Source organism: Pseudochaenichthys georgianus, chromosome 23 (assembly GCF_902827115.2).
Source record: "Pseudochaenichthys georgianus chromosome 23, fPseGeo1.2, whole genome shotgun sequence".
Classification (NCBI taxonomy): domain Eukaryota; kingdom Metazoa; phylum Chordata; class Actinopteri; order Perciformes; family Channichthyidae; genus Pseudochaenichthys; species Pseudochaenichthys georgianus.
The window spans coordinates 861,444-883,515 of NC_047525.1; the positions used below are offsets into that span (position 1 = coordinate 861,444).

The following is a 22,072-nucleotide window of genomic DNA, read 5'->3' on the forward strand; positions in this document are numbered from 1 at the left end:
TTGATTGATCTCGCTCGACATGTTATTTCCTCTCATAATCATTTGGTTTGGATCACTTCATCTGTGGAATATGATTCAGCACGTCTTGAGTGAGCACCTCTGGATGATTCTCCTCAGAAGCCTGTTGATTGGCTAACAATCAAACCCGCCTCTTTAAGGTCATTGTCTCCCCTTTTGGATGGAACTTCTATTCCCTTAACCTCTTACAGATTCCCGATGTGTCTCTCTGAGAGGATTAGTGTTCTGTTGTGGCACTGTGAAAACAGATGCATAGGGAAGAGATCATTGGAGATGGACTTGAACCTGACTCTCCACCGCCTGCCCTGCCTGCATGGACATCAGCCCCTGTACGACCACAAGCCTTTGCTCCTCTTGGGTCCCTTCCTTATCCCCATTGAAGTGATAATGGAAATATGTTTGAATTGGTCCCACCGTCACATGCAGATTGGATCTTTACCTGGCAGAACAATCTGTAATAGTCACTGCACTACGTATTACGGTTACGGTATTTAAACATCATTTTCCCTTGAAGATGATTATAAAGTTGAATAATTGAGCAAGCTACGTGATTGCACCTAATTAATGTACATCAGAGATATAAATAAATATTATTTAGAATAATAAGAAATGAGTGACCCTTAACAGATGTATTTGTGTAGTAGTCACATTTGCCACACATCAGTGCACTTATCCTTCCCAACCCAAACCCTGAGGCTCCATACACACACTGTATAGTCAGCAGAGAGGACTCCTTTAAGGGACGAGCTCATTTCCATCCAGGATCAGGATCTGATCAAATCCTGCAGACAGGGTTGTAGCTTCATGTGAAACCCCTAATCGACACTACATGTACGAGCCCAGAGCCGATGAAGGGAGTCACGGGTGAGAAAGAAAGGGGGTAAGGAAGATCTACTTGTGATTATCTTTGGTGTGTCCCTTCTGGAAAAGAGTCCTCATGGATTCCATCCAAAAGAATCCAAATCTGCATGGATGTGTTGCAATGCTGCATCTTGCCCCAGGCGCCACCTCCTCGCTTTGTAGCATAGCATCTGTGTCCTTTGTCTTTCTCTACAGCCCACGCTCAGAGCTGATCAAGTCTAGTTGGGCTTTACAGCTGATTTAACATTTAGGCTAAGATGTTACATCTATTTGATAATTCACTGCTAGTGTCTGTCCAGTTGAATAACTGACACACTTTATTTATGGTGTGTGTGTGTGTGTGTGTGTGTGTGTGTGTGTGTGTGTGTGTGTGTGTGTGTGTGTGTGTGTGTGTGTGTGTGTGTGTGTGTGTGTGTGTGTGTGTGTGTGTGTGTGTGTGTGTGTGTGTGTGTGTGTGTGTGTGTGTGTGTGTGTGTGTGTGTGTGTGGTGTGTGTGTGTGTGTGTGTGTGTGTGTGTGTGTGTGTGTGTGTGTGTGTGTGTGTGTGTGTGTGTGTGTGTGTGTGTGTGTGTGTGTGTGTGTGTGTGTGTGTGTGTGTGTGTGTGTGTGTGTGTGTGTGTGTGTGTGTGTGTGTGTGTGTGTGTGTGTGTGTGTGTGTAGGAGTTGCTGCGCTGTGTGTGGAGACACCTGCTGGGCGTCCTGAAGGGAGAGTCCCAGACCCTCTGTTACACTTCCAGCCTGTTACACACTCTGGGATCTGTCACTGTAAGTACTTCGGGGGGGGGGGGGGGGGGGGGGGGGTTTGGGGATGATTACATCCATCAACTGGTTTTCTTTCTGTACAGTTACCCTGCAGGTCCACCTTGGATGTCTAACGGGGACATGAATCACATAACCAGATACAATCCCAGACCCATATTGTAGAATAAGAATGTTTGACTGACTGCTAAGAGCAGTTCCTCTTTTGTTATATTTCTGACAAATTAGCTGATGAATGAGAGAGTGATATGCTATGTTTCCATTATGTGATGCGTGTAGGTTGTAAATCGTGTGTGTGTGTGTAGGTGCTGTGCTGTGTGGATAAGCAGGGTATCCTGTCGTGGCCCAACCCCAGCCCAGAGACGGTGCTGTTCTTTAGCGGACGGGTGGAGCCGCCTCACAACAGCCAGGACGATCTCAGAGACGACCTCTCCGTCAGCTCCTACTGCCGCATGGAGGCGGACGATGACCGGGATGAGGTGTGTGTGTGTGTGTGTGTGTGTGTGTGTGTGTGTGTGTGTGTGTGTGTGTGTGTGTGTGTGTGTGTGTGTGTGTGTGTGTGTGTGTGTGTGTGTGTGTGTGTGTGTGTGTGTGTGTGTGTGTGTGTGTGTGTGTGTGTGTGTGTGTGTGTGTGTGTGTGTGTGTGTGTGTGTGTGTGTGGAATTGCTCCCCTGATGCAAAGTACTGACTGCTGTTGACTGCTGCCCAGGAGGCGGAGGCTCTGCTCTGTCTGCCAGCAGAGCCATCCACTCAGATGGGGGAGGGGCCTGAGCCCAGCGAGACGTCACATGACACTGCTCGCTCGTCGGACACATTCCAGCAGCGGCGCGCCTGCCAGCCTGCACCCACTCGCACCAAACACCACTCGGGATCCAACGTGAGCTTCAGCCGCGACACTGAGGGAGGCGAGAATGACCCGGGCCAGGTAAGAGCGGGAACTCAATGTTCTGAAGCTTTTATAATGTCTCAACACAATCATGTGTTACTTATGTCACTTTTCTTTTTGTATTGCTGCTACACATGTGTAGCCATGGCTGTCCTATTGTCTTCATATTGATTTGATTACTATCGTGTGCCTGTTCTCTATATTTAACAAGTTAGCTTCTTTATTATTGCTTGCCATTTTTACCTGCAATGCCGCATTTGCTGTAACACTGTACATGTCCCCGCTGTGGGACTAATGAAGGACTCTTGATTCTCAAGTGTACCAAATAGTTGTGAAAAATGGGAAGATTATATTTTATTTAGGTGTTGTTTGTCTTCTCATTCCGTCCCGTCACTCTGCAGGACTTTGGCTGCCCGGAGGCGGAGGCCGACGACTTTGTGTGCGACTACCACCTGGAGATGCTGAGCCTGTCTCAGGACCAGCAGAACCCGACCAGCATCCAGTTCGACGACCTCTCCTGGCAGTGCCACCTGCCGTCCCTCAAGCCTCTGGGCCTCAACATCATGCTGAACCTGTGCAACGCCAGCGTCACGCAGCAGCTCTGCCGCTTCTCCGACCACCTCTCCAACCTGGCCCTGCAGGAGAGCCACGGCTCCGTGCTGCCCGTCTGCGTGCCCTGGGGGCTCTGCGAACTCTCCAGGCTGATAGGTGAGCATGGAGTCATGGAGCTTTTTACACCACGGCCTGATTCCTCCCTTAGTGTGGGTTCGTGTTACACAAGATGACCGCACCCACATACTATCCTTCAGATGGTCTTTAAATGTTCTTCTGATCTGACTATCATCCCACGACCTAAACGTCTTAGTGCCATTAGCAAAGAGCTTCCCCCCACATGCTTTTAATATAGTGGTGGTGTGTTGCTATCTTGCATTTAGGGCTGAAAAGTTGATTGACATTTTTTTTAAAGGCAATATGACCCTGTGCAATATACAAATCCCAAGTGGCATAATGTGTGTGTGTGTGTGTGTGTGTGTGTGTGTGTGTGTGTGTGTGTGTGTGTGTGTGTGTGTGTGTGTGTGTGTGTGTGTGTGTGTGTGTGTGTGTGTGTGTGTGTGTGTGTGTGTGTGTGTGTGTGTGTGTGTGTGTGTGTGTGTGTGTGTGTGTGTGTGTGTGTGTGTGTGTGTGTGTGTGTGTGTGTGTGTGTGTGTGTGTGTGTGTGTGTGTGTGTGTGTGTGTGTGTGTGTGTGTGTGTGTGTGTGTGTGTGTGTGTGTGTGTGTGTGTGTGTGTGTCAGGGTTCACCCCTGGTGCGCGGGAGCTCTTCAGACAGGAGAACCACCTGGCTCTGTACCAGCTGCCGTCTGGAGAGAAGAACAAGGAGCTCTCGTCTCGACGCCTTCATTACTTCACCAAGCGGCAGCCTCCCATCTCTCACCTCATCTCCCTGTTTGTACGGGACTCTTCCTCCAGTGAGTCCACACACACTTCAGGCTGTCATGCTGTCCATTGTTCTGTCTCATTTTCTTCTATCATTTGAAAGTATGAATGTGCATTTCTTTTTTTCTGGATATTTGACAACACAAAGTACATTTTAGACGGGTACACGTAATGAGAATTTCAGCCAAAAATGCAATAAATCCAAAAATATTCCATTCTTATGTTGAAATGACTCCATGTGCAAGGTAGAGAAAACTACTGTCTTTATAAGGATATTTTGTTAAATTACTTAATTACACGTTATATATTTCAAATCAGTACTACCATGGTGGTGAGAATTACCCATGTGTCCCTTTCCTTTTTTTTTATTTCACTATTATTTCAACCTGACCTCTGACCTCTCTGCTTCAGATAACGTCCAGATGCTGTCACACGGCTCAGCCGACCTCATCCTCGAGTCCTGCACTGACTTCTGGGATGGCACTGACATCTACCCCCTCTCAGGCTCTGACAGGTGCAGCAACTCTCACAGCGAATCTTTTCAATGAAAGAATCACAATAATATCAGAAGTGGATATCTTCCCTATTTCCAGCGGTCTTCTCCTTATCCTTAGTTTAACGTTCCCTTCTCCTGCTACAGAAAGAAGGTTCTGGACTTCTACCAGCGGGCTTGTCTGTCAGGGTACTGCTCAGCCTTTGCCTACAAACCCATGCAAGTATCCCTGTCCAGCCAACTGAATGGGATGTGTGTGGAGCTGGCCCCCAGCCCCGGCCTCTTCTCCGGGGTGGAGCTGCCCTCCACCACCCCCATCAAACAAAACTCCTGCAGGAACAGCTGGAGCTCTGACGGTACACGTTAATGACAGGAGACGTATCGCTAAAGTATGATTCCACTTGATTCTCATCTTGCTTTTATCTCTCTGCCCCTCGTCTGCAGAGGGTATCGGTGAGGGGGTGGAGCGGGAGGACTGTGTGCAGGCCCTCAGTGGGCAGATCTTCATGGGCATGGTGTCGTCCCAGTTCCAGGCCCGGCTGGACACCGTCCGACTCATCGACTCCCTCGTCACCGCCTGTATCCGCTTTGTTTACTTCTCCATGGAAGACGAGCTCCGCAGCAAGGTGAGCACACATGAGCTCCTCGGAACACCTGACAGTCTCTTGGACAGAACGTGGGCCGCTGCGTTCTTTTGTCTTTGTACGTCTCCCCGGAGGCACAATGGACCTCCATGATAAAGCCATTGTGCAATCCAAATGTGCAAAAGTATCCAAGTTTGCAGTAATTGCTACAAAGAAACGCATTAGTGGTTAGCAGTAGACCTGTGCCATAGTAACAACCTCCCATCCTTAAACATAAGATATACAGGGGGTCCGCGGGGTCTTAAAAAGTATTGCAAGCTGATAAATCAATTTAGCGAAAATGAAGGCTATTAAAAAGTATTAAAGGGCATTTCCCAAGGTGTTACATGTTGCAGCTTGTTTCCAGTAAGTATGTAAATGGTCCAGAGAGGTTGTGTTCCACAGTCTGCCTGAATGTAGTCATGGCGTAGGCGTGTCGTGGGATTCTGTGGAGTTTATTGATGGCATCCCGTTGGGTTAGACGTCATCTGAACAGGACATCGCCCGCTCACTGCTTGATAGCACGAAGCTCCGTTTACGCCGGTTGTTAAACAACATCGTTATGGGGAAATGCAAGTTTGCGTCCAATTGGTTGGAAGATAAGGAGGAAGCACAATCCATACTGTATATAGTCAATGTGAGGTGAAGTGTGTCGCCATGGTAACCGGTTACAACTCCAAGTGGCGATGAGGTCTTAAAATGTACGGAAGTGAGAATTGTTCATGAGGAACGTGTGTGTGTGTGTGTGTGTGTGTGTGTGTGTGTGTGTGTGTGTGTGTGTGTGTGTGTGTGTGTGTGTGTGTGTGTGTGTGTGTGTGTGTGTGTGTGTGTGTGTGTGTGTGTGTGTGTGTGTGTGTGTGTGTGTGTGTGTGTGTGTGTGTGTGTGTGTGTGTGTGTGTGTGTGTGTGTGTGTGTGTGTGTGTGTGTGTGTGTGTGTGTGTGTGTGTGTGTGTGTGTGTGTGTGTGTGTGCGTGCGTGCAGGTGTTTGCAGAGAAGATGGGCTTGGAGACAGGCTGGAACTGTCACATCTCCCTGACTCCAAACGGAGAGAGTCCGTGTGACGGAGCTCCATCCAGCCCCACGCAGGGCTCCATGCATGAAGGTACCTCAGTCTAAAACTCATCCATTTAGCACAGAGATGCTTTTTCTACGCACTGCAGATTTAAATTGGCCATCAAGGACATCAATACTTGAAGGGAACATGCACTGATTGTAGACATCAAGGAGGTTACCCCTCATCTTAAACTGTCCGTCTGTTTACGTCTCGTGTTTATTAATCTGTTGTTGATATTTCCATCTGTCTGTGAGAGTATAGTGATGTGATGCCTGTACTGCTCATATAAAGACGTGCATGTTTGGAGAGTTTATAACAGATGGGTTTTCATTTAGATTTTCTTCAAACATGACAGTTCTTGGAACAGTGAGCGTGCCGTTAATCCAAAGTGTTAATCCCCTCCGTGTTTATTAACCTGTTGAACCCCATGGACCCGCCCCCGTCTGCAGGAAACCGCGTCTGAGGGCTTCTTAATATTTAATAAACTATGAATGTTTCATATCCATGTAACGGGAAGAAACTCAGCTAACTGATCGACCGAGGGGGCCAGAGATATGGAAGATCCACCCAAAGGACCCCAGAAGTGTTTTTTTTACTAAATCTCTCTAAAAAGGTCAAATATCACTTGTTTTGCATCAGTCTTGATACAGGGTACTTATTATATGTTGTACTTTGGATTCCTAAAGCTTTTAGTCTACCTTACCATCATCCAAGGGTGGTTTTCACTATAAGTAAAAAAGCATTTTTGGACAGACACTATAATTTACAGTTTTTTACTATGTTCAATCTGAATTTTCTTTAAAATAAAATACATCTATATTGATTCTGACTCTTCTACATCCAACTCACAGGTTTATCATTACTTTGAGGGACAAGATTATTAATGTTCCCCTTTTAGAAGAGTAGTTATGGTCATTTGTTCTGGAGCCTGAGACCTGAAAACCAGGGATGGGGTTCAACAGGTTAAAGCTGTGTGGTTTCAATGTCCTTCCGATAGTATGGTGTGTGTTCCTCAGATACATGTTTCTGTAATCCAGCCTCAACAAGTGCACCCTGGTAAAGCTTCTTATAGAATGTGACTTTTGAAATGTCAGATTGTAGACGGCTCTCTTCACATGTGTCAGATTCTCGTGATGAAGCTGAGGGCCCCCTGCTGACAGAGGAGGAAGCCCACTCTGACCTGGCCAGCTTCCAGCCCACAGACAGTGATGTGCCCAGCTTTCTGGAGGACTGCAACAGGGTAACCACACTGCTTAGAAAAGCAATGAAGCTACTACTACCATTTTTGATTTAAATACAATGTGCATGCCTTTTTATATAAAAGTGTTCTATTTTCTTTATCTGTACATTTCCCCCTTTGTGGGACGAATAAAGGAGTTCAGATTCTCACTACTGTCTCGCAGACTGCACCAAAGGATGGATTGTCTCTACACTTGTCTTCTGAAGAACCTAAATGAGTGAATGTGAGTCTGAACAATGTGTCTGTTCTCTCTCAGGCCAAGCTACCTCGGGGTATCCACCAGGTTCGTCCTCACCTGAAGAACATCGATAATGTGCCTCTTTTGGTGCCCCTCTTCACCGACTGCACCCCTGACAGTGAGTCAACCTCATTTTGCCTCATTATTTAATTTAATTTATTTTGTATTTGATTTATTAATTTGACAGGGACAGTGCACATTGATTAACATTTCTGTAAATGCGCCAGAGTCAGCCAACAGGCTATCTTTCATCTGCAGTCGCTGGACAGAGGTTGTAGTCATCCTAAAAAATAAAGAAATTCACTTGAAATGACAGATAAATACAATCAGTAAAACAACATTCAACATAGATGCTTATATTATGATAAAAGCATATATAAAAACTAAAATACATATTCACAAAGCAGACGGATAGCAACAGGTCAAGGCACAAACGGAGCGCTGTAAAGTGCAGATTGTGTCAGTGTTGACAGAGCTGATTTTCCACTAGCCGTGTTTCTAAGTTAGATTTGAATAAAGTGCAGGTGTTTTGTTCTCTAATCGTTACTGGGATTGAGTTCCACTGTCGTGCAGCTTTAAAAGAAAAAGAAGATTGGCTGAATGAGCTCTTCCTTAATGGAACAAGGCAGTCTCCTCTTGTTGCCCTAGTTACAGGTGTGCGTATGGTGATCACATGTCTGAGCGGAGGTGAGGTAAGGCCGTGTATTATTTTGTACATGAGGCAAGCATTTGCATATCTCATTACATTTTCCCAGCTCAACAAATTATATGTTGTGAGTATTGGGCAATGATGAGAATGAACTGATTTCTGGTCTCCTATTTTAAGTAGGGGTGTAACGGTATCCGTATTCGTCCCGTACCGTCACGGTTCGGACGTCACGGTTCGGACGTCACGGTTCGGACGTCACGGTTCGGACGTCACGGTTCGGCACATTTTTTTTACGAAAAAAGTCTGTCATTCAGGGCAGCATCCACTACACTATATATAATCCAGGGGGCGGTATTGCACCTAAAAGCTGTTTGCCAGCCGCCCTTAAACAACAAATGAAGAACAAGAAGAAAACACAACAAAACGAACAAAATACAAGAAGAAGAAAAGTTAGTAAGGCGATTTCAGATAACACACAGGAGCTAGAACCCACCTGCTTCTTTTAAATCATCTGTGTGGGAACATGTCGGGTTCCCTGTGGACTACAATAACGATGGTGTGCGAGTGGTGGATCGGAAGAGGACGGTGTGTCGGCGTTGTTCGACAGCGGTGCGGTATGCTAATGGTAACAAGCATGGGCGTAGGAAGCATCCTGACTGTGGGGGGGACTTTTTTAACTAGATTTCCTGTATTCTGGTGCATTTTAACAGGTGGTTTGATACTTTTATGTGGCTATACTAGCATGAGGAAAATGATGGGTACATTTTGTAATTTCATCCAGTAGTGAAGAAAGGAAACATATTTGATTATTAATTCAGAGCCGTCTTTGAATTAATAAAAAGCGGTTTAAATGCCCATTTTTTTGTACATTTATATACAACAATAAATATTTGTGAGTGCGTTGAGAGATATTGTTGAGGAGAGTCATTTATATATAAATCGCAAAATACATTTGTGAATCCTTCTGTGAGCATGTATTAATATTGAGACTGATCTGACTCCATACAGATGTTAAGTTCACCTGGAATGGTAGCATTGACTTAAATGTTGCTCTTCTGTCTATATTGGTCACATGATGCCCCTTGACTGAAATGCTTCCTGTTCAATATCCCCACTGATTTCCTTAACATTCTGGATGAGAGTCCACATCACAATGACTCTAAACTGTAATTTCCCTTTCATCACTCACCTCAGCAACGGACCTCTCTCCACTGTCCCTGTGTTCTGCCTCTGACTCACTCTCAAGCGCCTAGATGTCAAGAGAGCTGGTGAAGTGATCATTATGTATTGAGCAGTATATTCTTTCACATTGAATCATAACAAGTCATACTGAATGTAAATACAACTGACTCTAAAGTAAGTCCCAGTCTGTGACATTGGACATTTTGAAGACTCAAAGTCCCAAGCAGTAGGTAGAATATTAGCTAGTCTGTAATGTGCACAGAAAATAAACAGTTAACTGAATACTGGGATGGAAATGGCCTGTAAGCACTCAGTAAAACATAAACACACACAAACAGCTTCTGAATGATAAGAAGTATAATTAAAACATAATGCACATTACCATTTTGAGAGAGAGTACCGAAGTTAAATAATCTCTTATCGAACTGAGGCTCCAGTAAAACACACTAAAGTACATCATGGTGTTTACATGAGCACAAAGAGATCGGTTATTCATGTTCCCTGCTTACGTGATAAATACCAGTAACCTGGCATTTCGATGCCTTTTCTCATCTAAACTATTCAGTATCTCTCTATCGTGACATAAAGACGAAACTCCTCTCCAGAAGTGAGACGCCCCGCCGCCATCACTGTTAACTGATTAACTGCTACCAGCTGATGACTTACTTTCCTCTTCTTTGAAGTGTTCTTATGTCCATGGTGTCTGGGGGAGAAAACATATCAAACCAAGAGATCGTCAGCTTTGATTTTCGCTGTATTAACAATGTCCTGAACACTTGTGTGTGCCTTACCTCCGCTACCGGCATCGCTTCATACAACAGGTCTGAGCTGTCCAACTATGACAACAGTCCTTGAACATGCGCGCGCTATGGGACAATCTGCCTTGGTGCAAAGCAGCAGTGAAAACATGGTACGGAGTTTCATTGATTTGGGCATTCTCTCAATCAGCAAGTGGAATGGATTTGATAGTGAAGCACTGACACAGCGCTCTACAAAGTGCGGCGAGTGGAGAGACCGATTCACGGACTTTCCACATGGTAGAAGTGGGGGGGTCTAAACGAATCATTTGAAAAAGTGGGGGGGGACTTGTCCCACCCTCATATAATGGCTGCGACGCCCATGGTAACACGCCAAACATGCTAAATCATATCAGAAGGCATCACCCAGATCTGCCAATCACCGGAGCCCGGCGAAAGACAACAGCCGTTCAACAGCTGATCCCCGCTGTTTAAGCCAATAGACATGAAAGCCGAGAGACCAAAATAAATAACGGAAGCTTTTGGCATATATATTTCAATTGCTATGCACCCTTAAAACACTTAATAATATTTTCAAGACATCCTTTTTAGTTTTACAGCTTGATGAAACCTTTTAGTTTGACATCAGGCATTATAGATAATCTGGCCATCTGAGTGTGTGGTTTGTTTTTAACTGTTTAATACAGTTAATTATTCAAAATGTCAGAGTTCCTTATTTTGAGACTGAAACTTGCACTACTGTTCAAAAATAAATAACAACAAACCTGGAATTACGCATTTGGGACTTTTTTTTGCTTTTTCTTGTCGTACCGAACCGTGACCCCCAAACCGAGGTACGAACCGCACCGTGACTTCTGTGAACCGTTACACCCCTAGATGTAAGTGTGATTCCAGGGGTGTCAGAGTGGTTGTGCGGCATGTGAGCAGGTTGTTGAGCAGTATGTGATGTGAGATAGAGCCATAGACTGCACCTACATCAGACTCTGTTGACATGCACTCTCTGGTAAACCTCACATTTGACACACTGAATTTGACGCTGTTGCAGACCTTTTTCACCTGAGCCTTAAAATGTAGTCTTGAATCAATGAAGACCCCCAGGTACTGTACTGTGAGACCACCTGTAGCCTCTCCCCGCACACAGACACATCTGGACTTGGCTTTGGTGAAGAACATACATACAGTTTTACTGACATTTAGTTGCAGACAGCATTGCTCCAACCAAGCTGTTACACGAACCAATTCCCTTTTGTTTTGTACATAACATTAAGGTGTGCTCTTTTCCCGTTGTCTCCGTCTGCCCCTCAAGATGTGAAATGCATTAAGGCCTTTTCTAAGTAAAGAAAAGCTGATCGGAATCACTCCCTCTGCCCTGGATACGCTTTGTTTCTGCTTTACATCCATATTGACCCACGTGGTTTCTCCTCACAGCCATGTGCGAGATGATGAAGATCATGCAGGAGAACAGGGAGGTCACATGCTGTCTGGGAAGCTCCGCCAATTTCCGCAACAGTCGGCTGTTTCTCCAGAGTAACCTCAGGTAAATACACAGCATTAAAGTACACCTTCAACATGTTGCCAGCGCCCTTCTGTGATCTGTGAACACAGTTACTGAGTAGATTTAGGTGAGAGGGTTTTTTTCAGGCAAGCTGAATAAAAGAATGTGGTTATATTGCCCCATCAGGGCAGAGAGGTAAAACCCTGATGGTCCCATGCGTGAATGTCCCCTCCACAGCATCGCTCTGGACCCTCTGTACCCCTCGCAGTGCTCCTGGGAGACGTTTGGATATGCCACAGGGGGATTCAGCGACAGAGACGCTGAGTGCCTGTCTCCTCTGAGGCTCTCTGGGCAGCTCAACAGTCTGGGCTGCTCCGTCACCTTCCACCAAGGAGAGAGCGTCAGCATGGTGAAGCTCATCGAGCAGGTCAGACACGCTCACATGCACTGAGAGACCGAGTCAGAGAGGAGTCACGCGCATGTATGAACCTGTCTTTCATCTGCCTCAGGCACGACACACAACCTACGGCATCCGCAAGTGCTTCCTCTTCCTGCTCCAGTGTCAGCTCAGCCTCGTCATCCTCCAGGTGAGGGAGAACTCCATATCTGGATATCTACGCTGCACTCGGCGACATTTTGACATTTAAATACAGCTCACTACATACATGATGATGTGTTTCCCTGCAGTTCTTGGCGTGTCTGGCTCAGCTTCCTCCTCCCATGAACACCACTGACATCCTGTGGATGTCCTGCTTCAGCTGCCCGCTGCTGAGGTACGCCCACACCCTACACACTCATTGTACGCTTTGATGTTGCTGTGCCATACACCATTTCATGCTTACGACTCGTTTGTGTTGGCAGCGTGTCGTTCCTGGGGAAGCCTCCAGAGAGCTCCGTGATGACGGTGGCTACAGGGAAGAACTTAGATGCTATTCCCAGGAAGGTAGGAGCACACGTCAGTGACGCCGGTCAGTCTCCTGACCATCACTACTGCTTCAGCTTTGAGAAACATACCTTCTACCATTGAGCAGTGTCTTCCTGTACGAAGTGCATAGAGAAACACCTTATCATAATAGTGCTGGTCAATAGCAGGTGGCCCTTTGATGCATCTTAATGTACATACAGGTCTACGTGCATTCCAAACACATTAGGATTATGATATCTTTGCACTGCTACGAGAGTGCTTTCTAAAAGGTTCTTTATTATGCTGCGCAAAGAAATAGCTTTTAAAATGCCTGTACACCAGTATTAACTTAAATGTACTTAAGATTCTTAAAAGCTTGATGTATGGCAAAGCTTTTGTTTTAGATTGTATAGCGGCGTCTTATAAAAAGCAATGAAGTAGTGATAATGTTTACAAAATGGTAGTATTGTTGTTAACTTGATTTGTGGGAGCCCTTTGGTGAGACCTGTTTCCATGTTGACGTCGCAGCAGGAAAGCACATCCTGTAGAAGGAGTAATGGCTGTGTGGATGTGGATGTGGAAGGATGATGCATGAACACCGCTCACTGAGACGCTAATGGATCCTCGATCTGTAACACGTGTGATTTTACTGCTATGACAAGTCAACATGTCCGCTGTTCAGACGACAGTAATCAGTATAAAAGACAGCTGGTAGATACAACAGTGTTCAGAAGACTGGACTTATGAGTGAGCTGCTCCTCTTCTGAACCTCTTCAACCAGACCCAGAACTACTTCCTCGGCTGCTTCCTGCTGAAGTTCGGCCTGACGGTGTGTGCCTACCTGGTGGCCTTCGGCTTCACCCTGCAGCAGTTCTGCTGTAGTAGCTGCAGCAGCTCCACCCTAGCTGAGAACACCACCGTCACCTGCCTTCACATCCTCGCAGCCAGGTAGGAGAAGCAGCCTCAGGCTCACGTGTTCCAGAGGCCTGCTGACAGTGACTTCATGGTGTCACGGTAACAGAACATTGACTGTGTGTGTGTGGCTGCAGCTCTTCAGTGGATGCTCCTCAGTGGTTCGGGGAGCTGTCAAACGGCCTGCTGCTCACTCAGAAGGTCATGGCAGGGTTCCTCGTCCTACACACAGGTAGGTACACGAGTGGATCACTTGTGAAAGCAGCATACTGATGTTAAAGTCATGTACGGTTATTTACCTGAAGCCCTTTCTTGTGTTTTCGGTTGATCCTCAGTGGTGATCTCCCTCAGCTACGTCCACCGCTCGCAGCCTCTGTGGAGGAAGAGTCCCTTCAGCAACACCTGGTGGTGTCTCACTGTACCTGTGGTGTAAGTCATCACCTGTGGAGATATGCCGTCTGAAATGTGTACACACGACATCTATTTCCTGCCTGTCTGTCCTTCATCTGTTGCTTTCCTAGAGGTTTCCCTTTCAAGGATTCAGAGGCTACTGGGCTGCATCAACAACATGTACTTCCCCTGACTGAGTTATACTTGATGTATGGATTTAAAAACAGACCTGTTTTTATTTGTAGTTCTGTGTCAGATTACATCTGTGAGCAACCTTCAACATGAAGGGGTGTATTGTATGCCATTAAGCTGTATCCTGCTTTATTATAATCCGCTGGTTCACTATATTTTCATTCTTACGTTCACATTTAGGTATCAGGCGATGCTAGGCCACTAAGTACTCATAGAACTGGAGTTACATCCAGATAACTGAATGGAAGACTACTGCCATGTGGTCCCTGTTTCTCTGCTAAAGGCAGGCCATTGTGTGAAGCAGAAGGATATATCTGAACTGATGATGACAAAAGATCTCACTTTTGTCTTCACATCAACCTTTACTGGCATCAGAAAAGCAAGCTCTAGATTCTAGAAGGTTCTTGTTTAGTTTTTTTTTTTTTTCGAGCGTGTAAAACCAAAGAAAATACAAATGAAACAAAAGGTGATACAGACATGATACAGTACTATACAAATGAATGCAATAACTAAACGAAATATTTAAATAATAATTGAATAATCTGTAGTATCATTGTCTGATATCAATAAACAACAAAGCTTTAGCTAAGTACACGTCCGAGAAGGGGTCGGGAGAAGTTTACACTTCTTTAATCCGACCCCTTCTCCCTTTTGTTTTTACATCTTAATACACGTTAACATACAATATAAATGAATATCCTAACCTTGAATAATTCATATAATCATTCATATAATATATACAAGCAAGTTAAGAGAATTGTCTCTATATATTTATAAATATATATATATACACATATGTATACACAAATTCATAAACATAAATTCCTAAATTGAATACAAAACAAGAACATAACAGTTATGGTTTAGCAGTGTCCTCCCTGTACCTTGTGAGAGTTGTGTCTTTATACCTCTTTTTAAATAGTTTGATGTTTGGACATCCCTTTAGCTCCTCCCTCAAATTGTTCCAGATCTTCACCCACAAACAGAAACACATGGTACTTCTGTAACCCCCTAAACCACAGCATGCTGTTCCATTTTATAACTGTTACAACTCAATGCAATATCATACGTCAACACACTGCGTGTGCCCAAAGAGACATGCATGGGTAATGGTGTTCACACGCGTCCATACGCAGGAGAAACATATTGCTGACATGCTAAATGTCCAGGGCTAACTCCCTCTCCCTCCCTCTGCCTCCAGTCTGCTCAGTCAGTTGGTTCAGGCCACGGTGGATTACCAGTTGTGGCGTGACCGTGGCAGCCTCCGGACCTTTGACCTGGGGGACATCCCCCTGCTGGCCTGGCTGCTGGTCTCTCTGTCCCCGCTGCTGGTGGTGGTGGTCAACGAGGTGGTGAAGCTGCACGAGATACGGTACGACATCACACACAGGATGAACACATGATAGAATGACTTGAACGCATATGGGATTCTTAAGCAACACGTCAGGAACAAGCAGGGATCAGTCTGGATCATTTAGTAGTCAAGTCCTTCTTTCATTTTCCTCGGTGTTGTGTGGTACAGAATCTACTGCAGATGATGTTCCCGTCTTAACAGGTTGTCAAAGTACTCAGATCTTTACTTTTAAGTAAAAGTAGAAGTACCAGAGTGTAGGAATACTCTGTTATAAGTAAAGATCCTGCATTCAAAATGTCAATCAATTAAAAGTACAAAAAGTATTGGATTTCAAATCTACTTAAAGAACTAAAAGTAAAAGTAGTGATAGTGCAGATTGGTCCATTTCAGAATAATATATATATATGTTTTATAATGATTGATCATGAAAGTGTTCTCAAAGCTGGTGGAGGTGCAGCTAGTCTGAAGTACTTTGTAGACTGCAGGGTAGCTGGTGGAGGTGCAGCTAGTCTGAAGTACTTTGTAGACTGCAGGGTAGCTGGTGAAGGTGCAGCTAGTCTGAAGTACTTTGTAGACTGCAGGGTAGCTGGTGAAGGTGCAGCTAGTCTGAAGTACTTTGTAGACTGCAGGGTAGCTGGTGAAGGTGCAGCTAGTCTGAAGGACTTTGTAGACTGCAGGGTAGCTGGTGGATTTACTCTGGTGAAGTAACTAAAGGGATTAAATACATGTAGTGGAGGAAAAGTACACCATGTACCTCTGAACTGTAGTAGAGTAGAAGTACAAAGTAACCAAATATTGAAATATTCAAGTAAAGTACAAGTACCTCAAAATGGTACTCAAGTACAGTACTTGAGTAAATGTATTTATGAAGTTACCACTGTGTCTTATTCATCAGCTCTGATGTGTCCCTCTATCCCTTCAGAGTGCGAGTTCGCTACCAGAAGAGACAGAAGCTGCAGTTTGAAACTAAGCTGGGGATGAACTCTCCGTTCTGACGCGTTCCCTGAGAGGAAATGGTTGCTGTGGCGATACTGGCAGCCATCTAGTACTGGAAACCAGAGGAAGCAGGGTGCAAACACTGCAGAACACTTCAGCCAACAGCACTGAACCATGAAGTGAAGCAGGTATCAACCAAATGCCACAGTGGGGGCTTTACACACCGACGCAAATGCTTAACTCCATGAGGGCAGGGAAATCCAAAGGACTCGTTTTCATTTCAACCAAAAAAAGAGCCAAAAAAAGGCAAATATGTATTGTCTGGTTTTAGTTTAGGTTTAACGGCATGATGAATGTTTTCTGAAGAGGTGGATGCTTTCTCACTATCACATGGGTTCTCCATCTCTGGGAGAAGTGTGCATGGTCGCCCCCCCGTCCCAAACACATCACAGGAAAACACTTAACTGTGTAGCCCGAAAGTGTTCATTATGAAATAACTGAATCTGTCATTATATAATAGATCATCACATTTCATTGAGCAATATAAATGGAATAATCCAATTTTAAATTATTTCATAAAAAATAAAATGGATACAAAAAACATGTCTATAAGAAACAAATACGACTCCCAAAGAAACTCTTTCATTATTTGGCACATTTATATATTTGACACTATTTATTTGTATGATTATCTCTTTCATACTGCTTTTATGATTGAATACTGAACACTCTGTGTAACGAGGTGTCTGTTCACCTGAGTTGGGCGCTCTGAACCATTCGCCTGTCGAGCCACATTGAGATCTGCCCTGATAGCCTGCCAGTCAACGCTCCCTTTTGTTCTTATTCACTTTTAAACTAATGTTCTTTGTTGGTACCAAATTCCTGAGCTAAACCTAGTCTGTTGTAACACAATAAGGGCTGAAGATTAAAGATTGAATTGGCTTGTTTTCTACACACACCTGCATTAGAATATATACTGTAAAGTCATCAAGTGAAGAGTGTGCCAGCATGCTGCTTTGAACGCACACATCTGGCTGTGCAGTCATCTGTGATCAGTGAGCAACGACTGCATCAACAAGCCTGTTTATTCTGGGATGCTCACATGCATCCTCGTCCTGTGAAAGGTGCTTCACATCAGTCAGGTGCCTTTCTCCACACCTCCACAGACAGGAGCTCAGGACACTGTTTGTTTGAAATGGTAGGAGACTTCATCTATTGCCCCAGATTTAATATTTGAACTGCTGAACATCATATTTGAAGTGTCTCCATTGATGTCCTGTGTTCAGTAATGTGAAGCAGCAGACATCTGTATCACTCGGGGTCCTTTTCAATCAGACCAGCCTTCTGTGTGGTGCTGTCATGATTTTAAAGAGACAGGATGTGTAATGTTGCTACTGTATTCAGTTGGATGATGCCATTTCTAAGTATCACATTGCTCCAGAGATCCAATGCTTTAATGCCACTCTTAAACAAGTCATTCTTGTCAGTGCTGGATACAGCATTAAAGAAGGAATTAGCCAATCAACTTTTCAGAAAATGTATAATATCCTGATATTTATATCAATATTGTGATATAAAATGATATACTGTAACTTAGTCTATTTTGACTGATTTCATTAATGTGGGAATCACGTCACATTTTCATATTATGTTACAATTTTTACTTCACTTTTATAATCTTTTATCGCTCAAACCCAAACACATCTGCAGTCAATCAAATAGAACAGAATAATTGACGGATGTCCTGAGGGATGTTGGTTGTTCAGCCTTGATTGTTGTTACTTGTATTCTTAATGTAAAGATGGCATCAAACATGACCTTACACCTTCTGTTGAACCTCTGCTCCTTGTGATCCCTGTGCCTGTGTTGAGCTGTTCCACTCATACAAATGCTTTTTTAAGTTCCACATTTAAAGTGGGGTGTATGTGAAGCGGTACAAGTCATTGAGTGCAAAAGCACAATCTGGTTTTACGGTTCTACTCGTGATGACTTGACAACAAGTCAGCATGAAACTACTGAAGACAATATTCCTGGTTTTATTATTTGTTACATACTTGTGGACTATGCTGCATGAATAAGACCCGGTGAATGCTGTCTTGATCAATGTACGTGTACTGTGTAGTTCTACTGTTCTGTTTGTAACACGTACTGTTACCACGCCTCTGGTACAGCTGCATCCTCACGCACATGCTACGAGCTGAACCTCTGTCAGGTGATCAGGGTGGAGGGGGGGTGATGGACTATGATATAGTAGTTCACAAGATACATAAATGTATATTTTGTATTTTTTAAAGTGTCTATGTTCAGGAATTTTGAGAAATGTAATTGTATATTGATTATGTCGTGTTAATAAATATGCTCTTTTATGAGATTGTTTTGTCGAAATATTGTTGCACACAACATTTTAGTACACTGATTAAAAAGAGGATGGTGAAATGAAAGACAAATAAATACTACTGGGTGAATATAAAATTCTATATGTTATAGAAGAATAAGTCTCAGTAGCAGAGACCATTTTGGATGAGTGGACTAGAAATCTGTATTCATGTTTCAGCCACCTTCTCGAGACACAAACATAGAAACAAAAGAGACGAGGGCAAAGAGCCCACCCCACCTGATTGATTGATTGATTGATTGATTGATTGGGGTTGTAACCCAATTATGTGAAATGGTATTATCTTGAAATTGTTATGAATGTATGACTCAGCATAAAACAGCACATCAGAAAGGGGCGCAGTGCATCATATCAGAGACGGTATAGAAAAGTGACTTAAGAGCATGGTTCATCATACGACACAAGTGTCAAGGGACTAGAATAAAGAAGAAGACTTCCGGTCGACCTTGCAAAGTAAAAGTCGCCATTTAAGTTCTAGTCAAGTTTAATCAATAAATACACGTACCTTTTTCAATATGAACGTTGCCAGATTCCCTGGCAACGTTCATATTGTTGTCTCGCTTTTTGTGTTTCTTCTACAAATAGTTGTAACCCTAAATGTAAATGTAGTTTCCGCTGTACTTCCGCTTCCTCCTCCAGCTTGACAGACGTTGCCGACAGGTCGATTTTAAAGTGAGAGGCTCGGTGTGTACGTAAGTGTCATTCATTATTTACACGTTCTTACTGTTCATTTTCAATAAGGTTAGACATTGAAAATATCAAATGATGTGTTGTCAGGTTATGTAAGCGTGCTAAGGGCGTTTGGTTAGCATTTGCTTGCCTGCAGTGTAAGGTGGAAGCTAGCTAGTGTTAGCTTGCTACATCAGAGGGGAGAGTGTGTTTGCGGTCATTTTGGCAGCTCGTGAATAAAGAAAAAATACATTCTGCCCATGTGAAGATTAAGGTTGTATTGGCTTGCGGCAGTGTGATGACAAAAGCAGTGTTCCACGATAAAATGGCTTAAAGCGTTGAAGAAGCCAAGGTTATCCAGACTGTTGTGCACGTTGCGTATGATGCTTCCTTCATGTCGAGCCGTGATGCCAAACTCGAGATGCTTGGCTCGTGCTCATGTGTCTGTTTAGAACTGTACGGAAGAGCTTGGAAACACAGCACAACCGTTAGCACATGTGGCCTTTGTTATTCACTTGTGGAAAGTTACAAATACATTGACTCTACCAAATACTTTACTTAAATATTTCCATGTAATGCTACTTTATAAAGTTTTACTACGACACCACTGTTGTGCAACGTGTACATTAGAAATGTATTACGTTTGTTTCTTGTAAATTGAAAATAGTATGTGCATGCCCGGGCCGTTCTAATAGTGTTTTATTTGATGTTGTCTCCATCTTCACCTTTGCTGTAACAATGTAAATGTATGTCCCCTCTGTGGGACGAATACAGGTATTCTGACTTCTCATCTGATAACATGCTACTTGATGCAACCATATTAACCATCTAATAATGCATCACAAATGGAGGCTATTTATCTTCAGAATTATTACTTTAACTTTTTATTCTTTATGTAGATTTTCTCTTAATAACACTTCTGCACTTTTACTTAAGAATGTAGGACCTGGACTTCCGGTAGTGATGTTGTAGGAGAAAGTCGCACGGAGGAGGTCTCCCGGTTGCACTTCAACTTTAATATATCTGTGTAAATACCACAATTCATTCGGGAAAGTGACGGATTACAGTTATAACTTCAAGTCAGTCGTGAAATGAGTGGTTCTAAATCTAAAGCGAGCAATACGCCGAACTGCCCTGCTGCTCATGGCGGTGCAACTCCTGTAGCTAAAATGGCGGCAGCTAGCTCCGGCGCTAGCGACACACCGGACACCTTTTCAATGAGCCAGCTGGTTTCTGAACTGGAGAAGCAACGGGCCTCGCTCCGGAAAGACATGTCTGAGTTAATCCAGGAGTCTGTCAAACCTTTGCAGAGCTCGGTGGACGCGCTCCGCGAGACGGTGAATCAATTTAATAAACGCCTCGTTGCTGCAGAGACCCTGGCGGGGGATAACTTTGAGCGCATAACAAGCACGGAAAAAACAGTGGAAACACTACTGACCCAGAATAAGTCTCTTCTAGATCGCCTCGACGACATGGAAAACCGGTCCCGCAGAGTCAACCTCCGGATAATAAATATACCCGAGGGCAGTGAAAAAGGCCGGGACCCGACCGAGTTCATATCCGACCTGCTGATGGGAAGCCTCGGCCCCGATGTCCTCTCCAAACCCCCGGAGCTCGAGAGAGCACATCGCACACTAGCTCCCAGATCTGGACCGGGAGGTAGACCCAGGCCTTTTGTGATATGCTTTCATCGTTTTCAAGAGAGGGAGAAGGTGCTTCGCTGGACCAGACAACACGAGCTTAAGTACCGCGACACAACGCTGCGAGTGTACCCAGACGTCAGCGCCATCACTGCAAAGAAACGAGCTGCTTTCAACAAAATCAAGCAAGCCCTCTACCAGAAAGGAGTGAAATTCAGGCTTCTCTTCCCCGCTCGCTTGCAAGTCTCGTTTGAGGATGGAACGTTCACTTTTGAGACTCCGGAGGACGCGCACGCATTCTACAACGAGCGGGTGATGGGCAAAGAATAGGGGGCAGTATGGTGTTCCTGGCGGCCACCCTCTACTGAGGGTTTCCCCAAAAGACTGTATTCCTCCGTCTGCTTGGACTAACCCCCTAAACGCACCAGGAGCGACTGCGCCGCGTTACGTTGCGGCTGCGACCTAACGGCCCCTACACACGGCGGCGTGCGTTGCCGCTTGGCGGTGGGCGTGTCTTGAGCTTGGGGAGTCAACGCGAGCAGCCCGACCAACAACCAACCACATGAATGTCCCGCCCCGAACATACAAAGCAAAGCATTCATGCTACATCCATGCTGGCTAAATATACTGTCTATGCTTGCTAGCTGTCCATTCAAACGAAGTACACTGGATATAAACTCCCCAAACAAGCGAAAACCTACCAGTTTCCCCCACTGTCTTTGCCACCTCCCCCCATGCCTCCTCCGGTTTGTATCCCTGTATGTAAATAGGGACTGGTCATAGAGTACCGGGTGATTCCCTACCGCCACGATCATTTTCTCCTCCCTTTGTTGACATATGGGAAATAACTGCGGTCTGGCTCTCCCAACATACACCCGGTTTGATTGGCTACTGCTTGTACTGTCAGATTTACATACGAGGGATTTGATTGGCTGACGCCTCCGTCGAGGCGGCAAAAGTAGAACATTGCTCTACTTTTGCAGCGAGCAC

General features: G+C 44.6%; 2 protein-coding genes across 6 annotated transcripts in view; both read left to right on the forward strand.

The window, feature by feature from the left end:
• tmem94 (transmembrane protein 94) overlaps window positions 1-18,744 on the forward strand; it is a 47,072-nt gene extending 28,328 nt beyond the window's left edge. For both annotated transcript variants that reach the window (XM_034112579.1, XM_034112580.1), the window contains 21 exons: window positions 1,539-1,643; window positions 1,943-2,116; window positions 2,347-2,562; window positions 2,925-3,231; window positions 3,817-3,990; window positions 4,370-4,472; window positions 4,599-4,807; window positions 4,896-5,077; window positions 6,056-6,176; window positions 7,253-7,368; window positions 7,625-7,724; window positions 11,624-11,732; window positions 11,928-12,117; window positions 12,200-12,277; window positions 12,378-12,463; window positions 12,552-12,633; window positions 13,376-13,542; window positions 13,644-13,738; window positions 13,842-13,935; window positions 15,290-15,460; window positions 16,365-18,744. In XM_034112579.1, coding sequence (XP_033968470.1) covers window positions 1,539-1,643; window positions 1,943-2,116; window positions 2,347-2,562; window positions 2,925-3,231; window positions 3,817-3,990; window positions 4,370-4,472; window positions 4,599-4,807; window positions 4,896-5,077; window positions 6,056-6,176; window positions 7,253-7,368; window positions 7,625-7,724; window positions 11,624-11,732; window positions 11,928-12,117; window positions 12,200-12,277; window positions 12,378-12,463; window positions 12,552-12,633; window positions 13,376-13,542; window positions 13,644-13,738; window positions 13,842-13,935; window positions 15,290-15,460; window positions 16,365-16,437 — 2,952 coding nt within the window. In that variant the 3' untranslated portion in view covers window positions 16,438-18,744. The remainder of the gene's footprint in view (window positions 1-1,538; window positions 1,644-1,942; window positions 2,117-2,346; window positions 2,563-2,924; window positions 3,232-3,816; window positions 3,991-4,369; window positions 4,473-4,598; window positions 4,808-4,895; window positions 5,078-6,055; window positions 6,177-7,252; window positions 7,369-7,624; window positions 7,725-11,623; window positions 11,733-11,927; window positions 12,118-12,199; window positions 12,278-12,377; window positions 12,464-12,551; window positions 12,634-13,375; window positions 13,543-13,643; window positions 13,739-13,841; window positions 13,936-15,289; window positions 15,461-16,364) is intronic.
• Window positions 18,745-19,412: 668 nt separating this feature from the next.
• The window catches only part of tdrkh (tudor and KH domain containing), a 33,136-nt gene continuing 30,476 nt past the window's right edge, over window positions 19,413-22,072 (forward strand). For 2 of the 4 annotated variants that reach the window (XM_034075150.2, XM_034075147.2), the window contains exon 1: window positions 19,413-19,465. The gene's annotated coding sequence lies outside the window, so the exon portion shown is untranslated. The remainder of the gene's footprint in view (window positions 19,466-22,072) is intronic. The other 2 variants (XM_034075146.2, XM_034075149.2) reach the window with 2 other exon arrangements.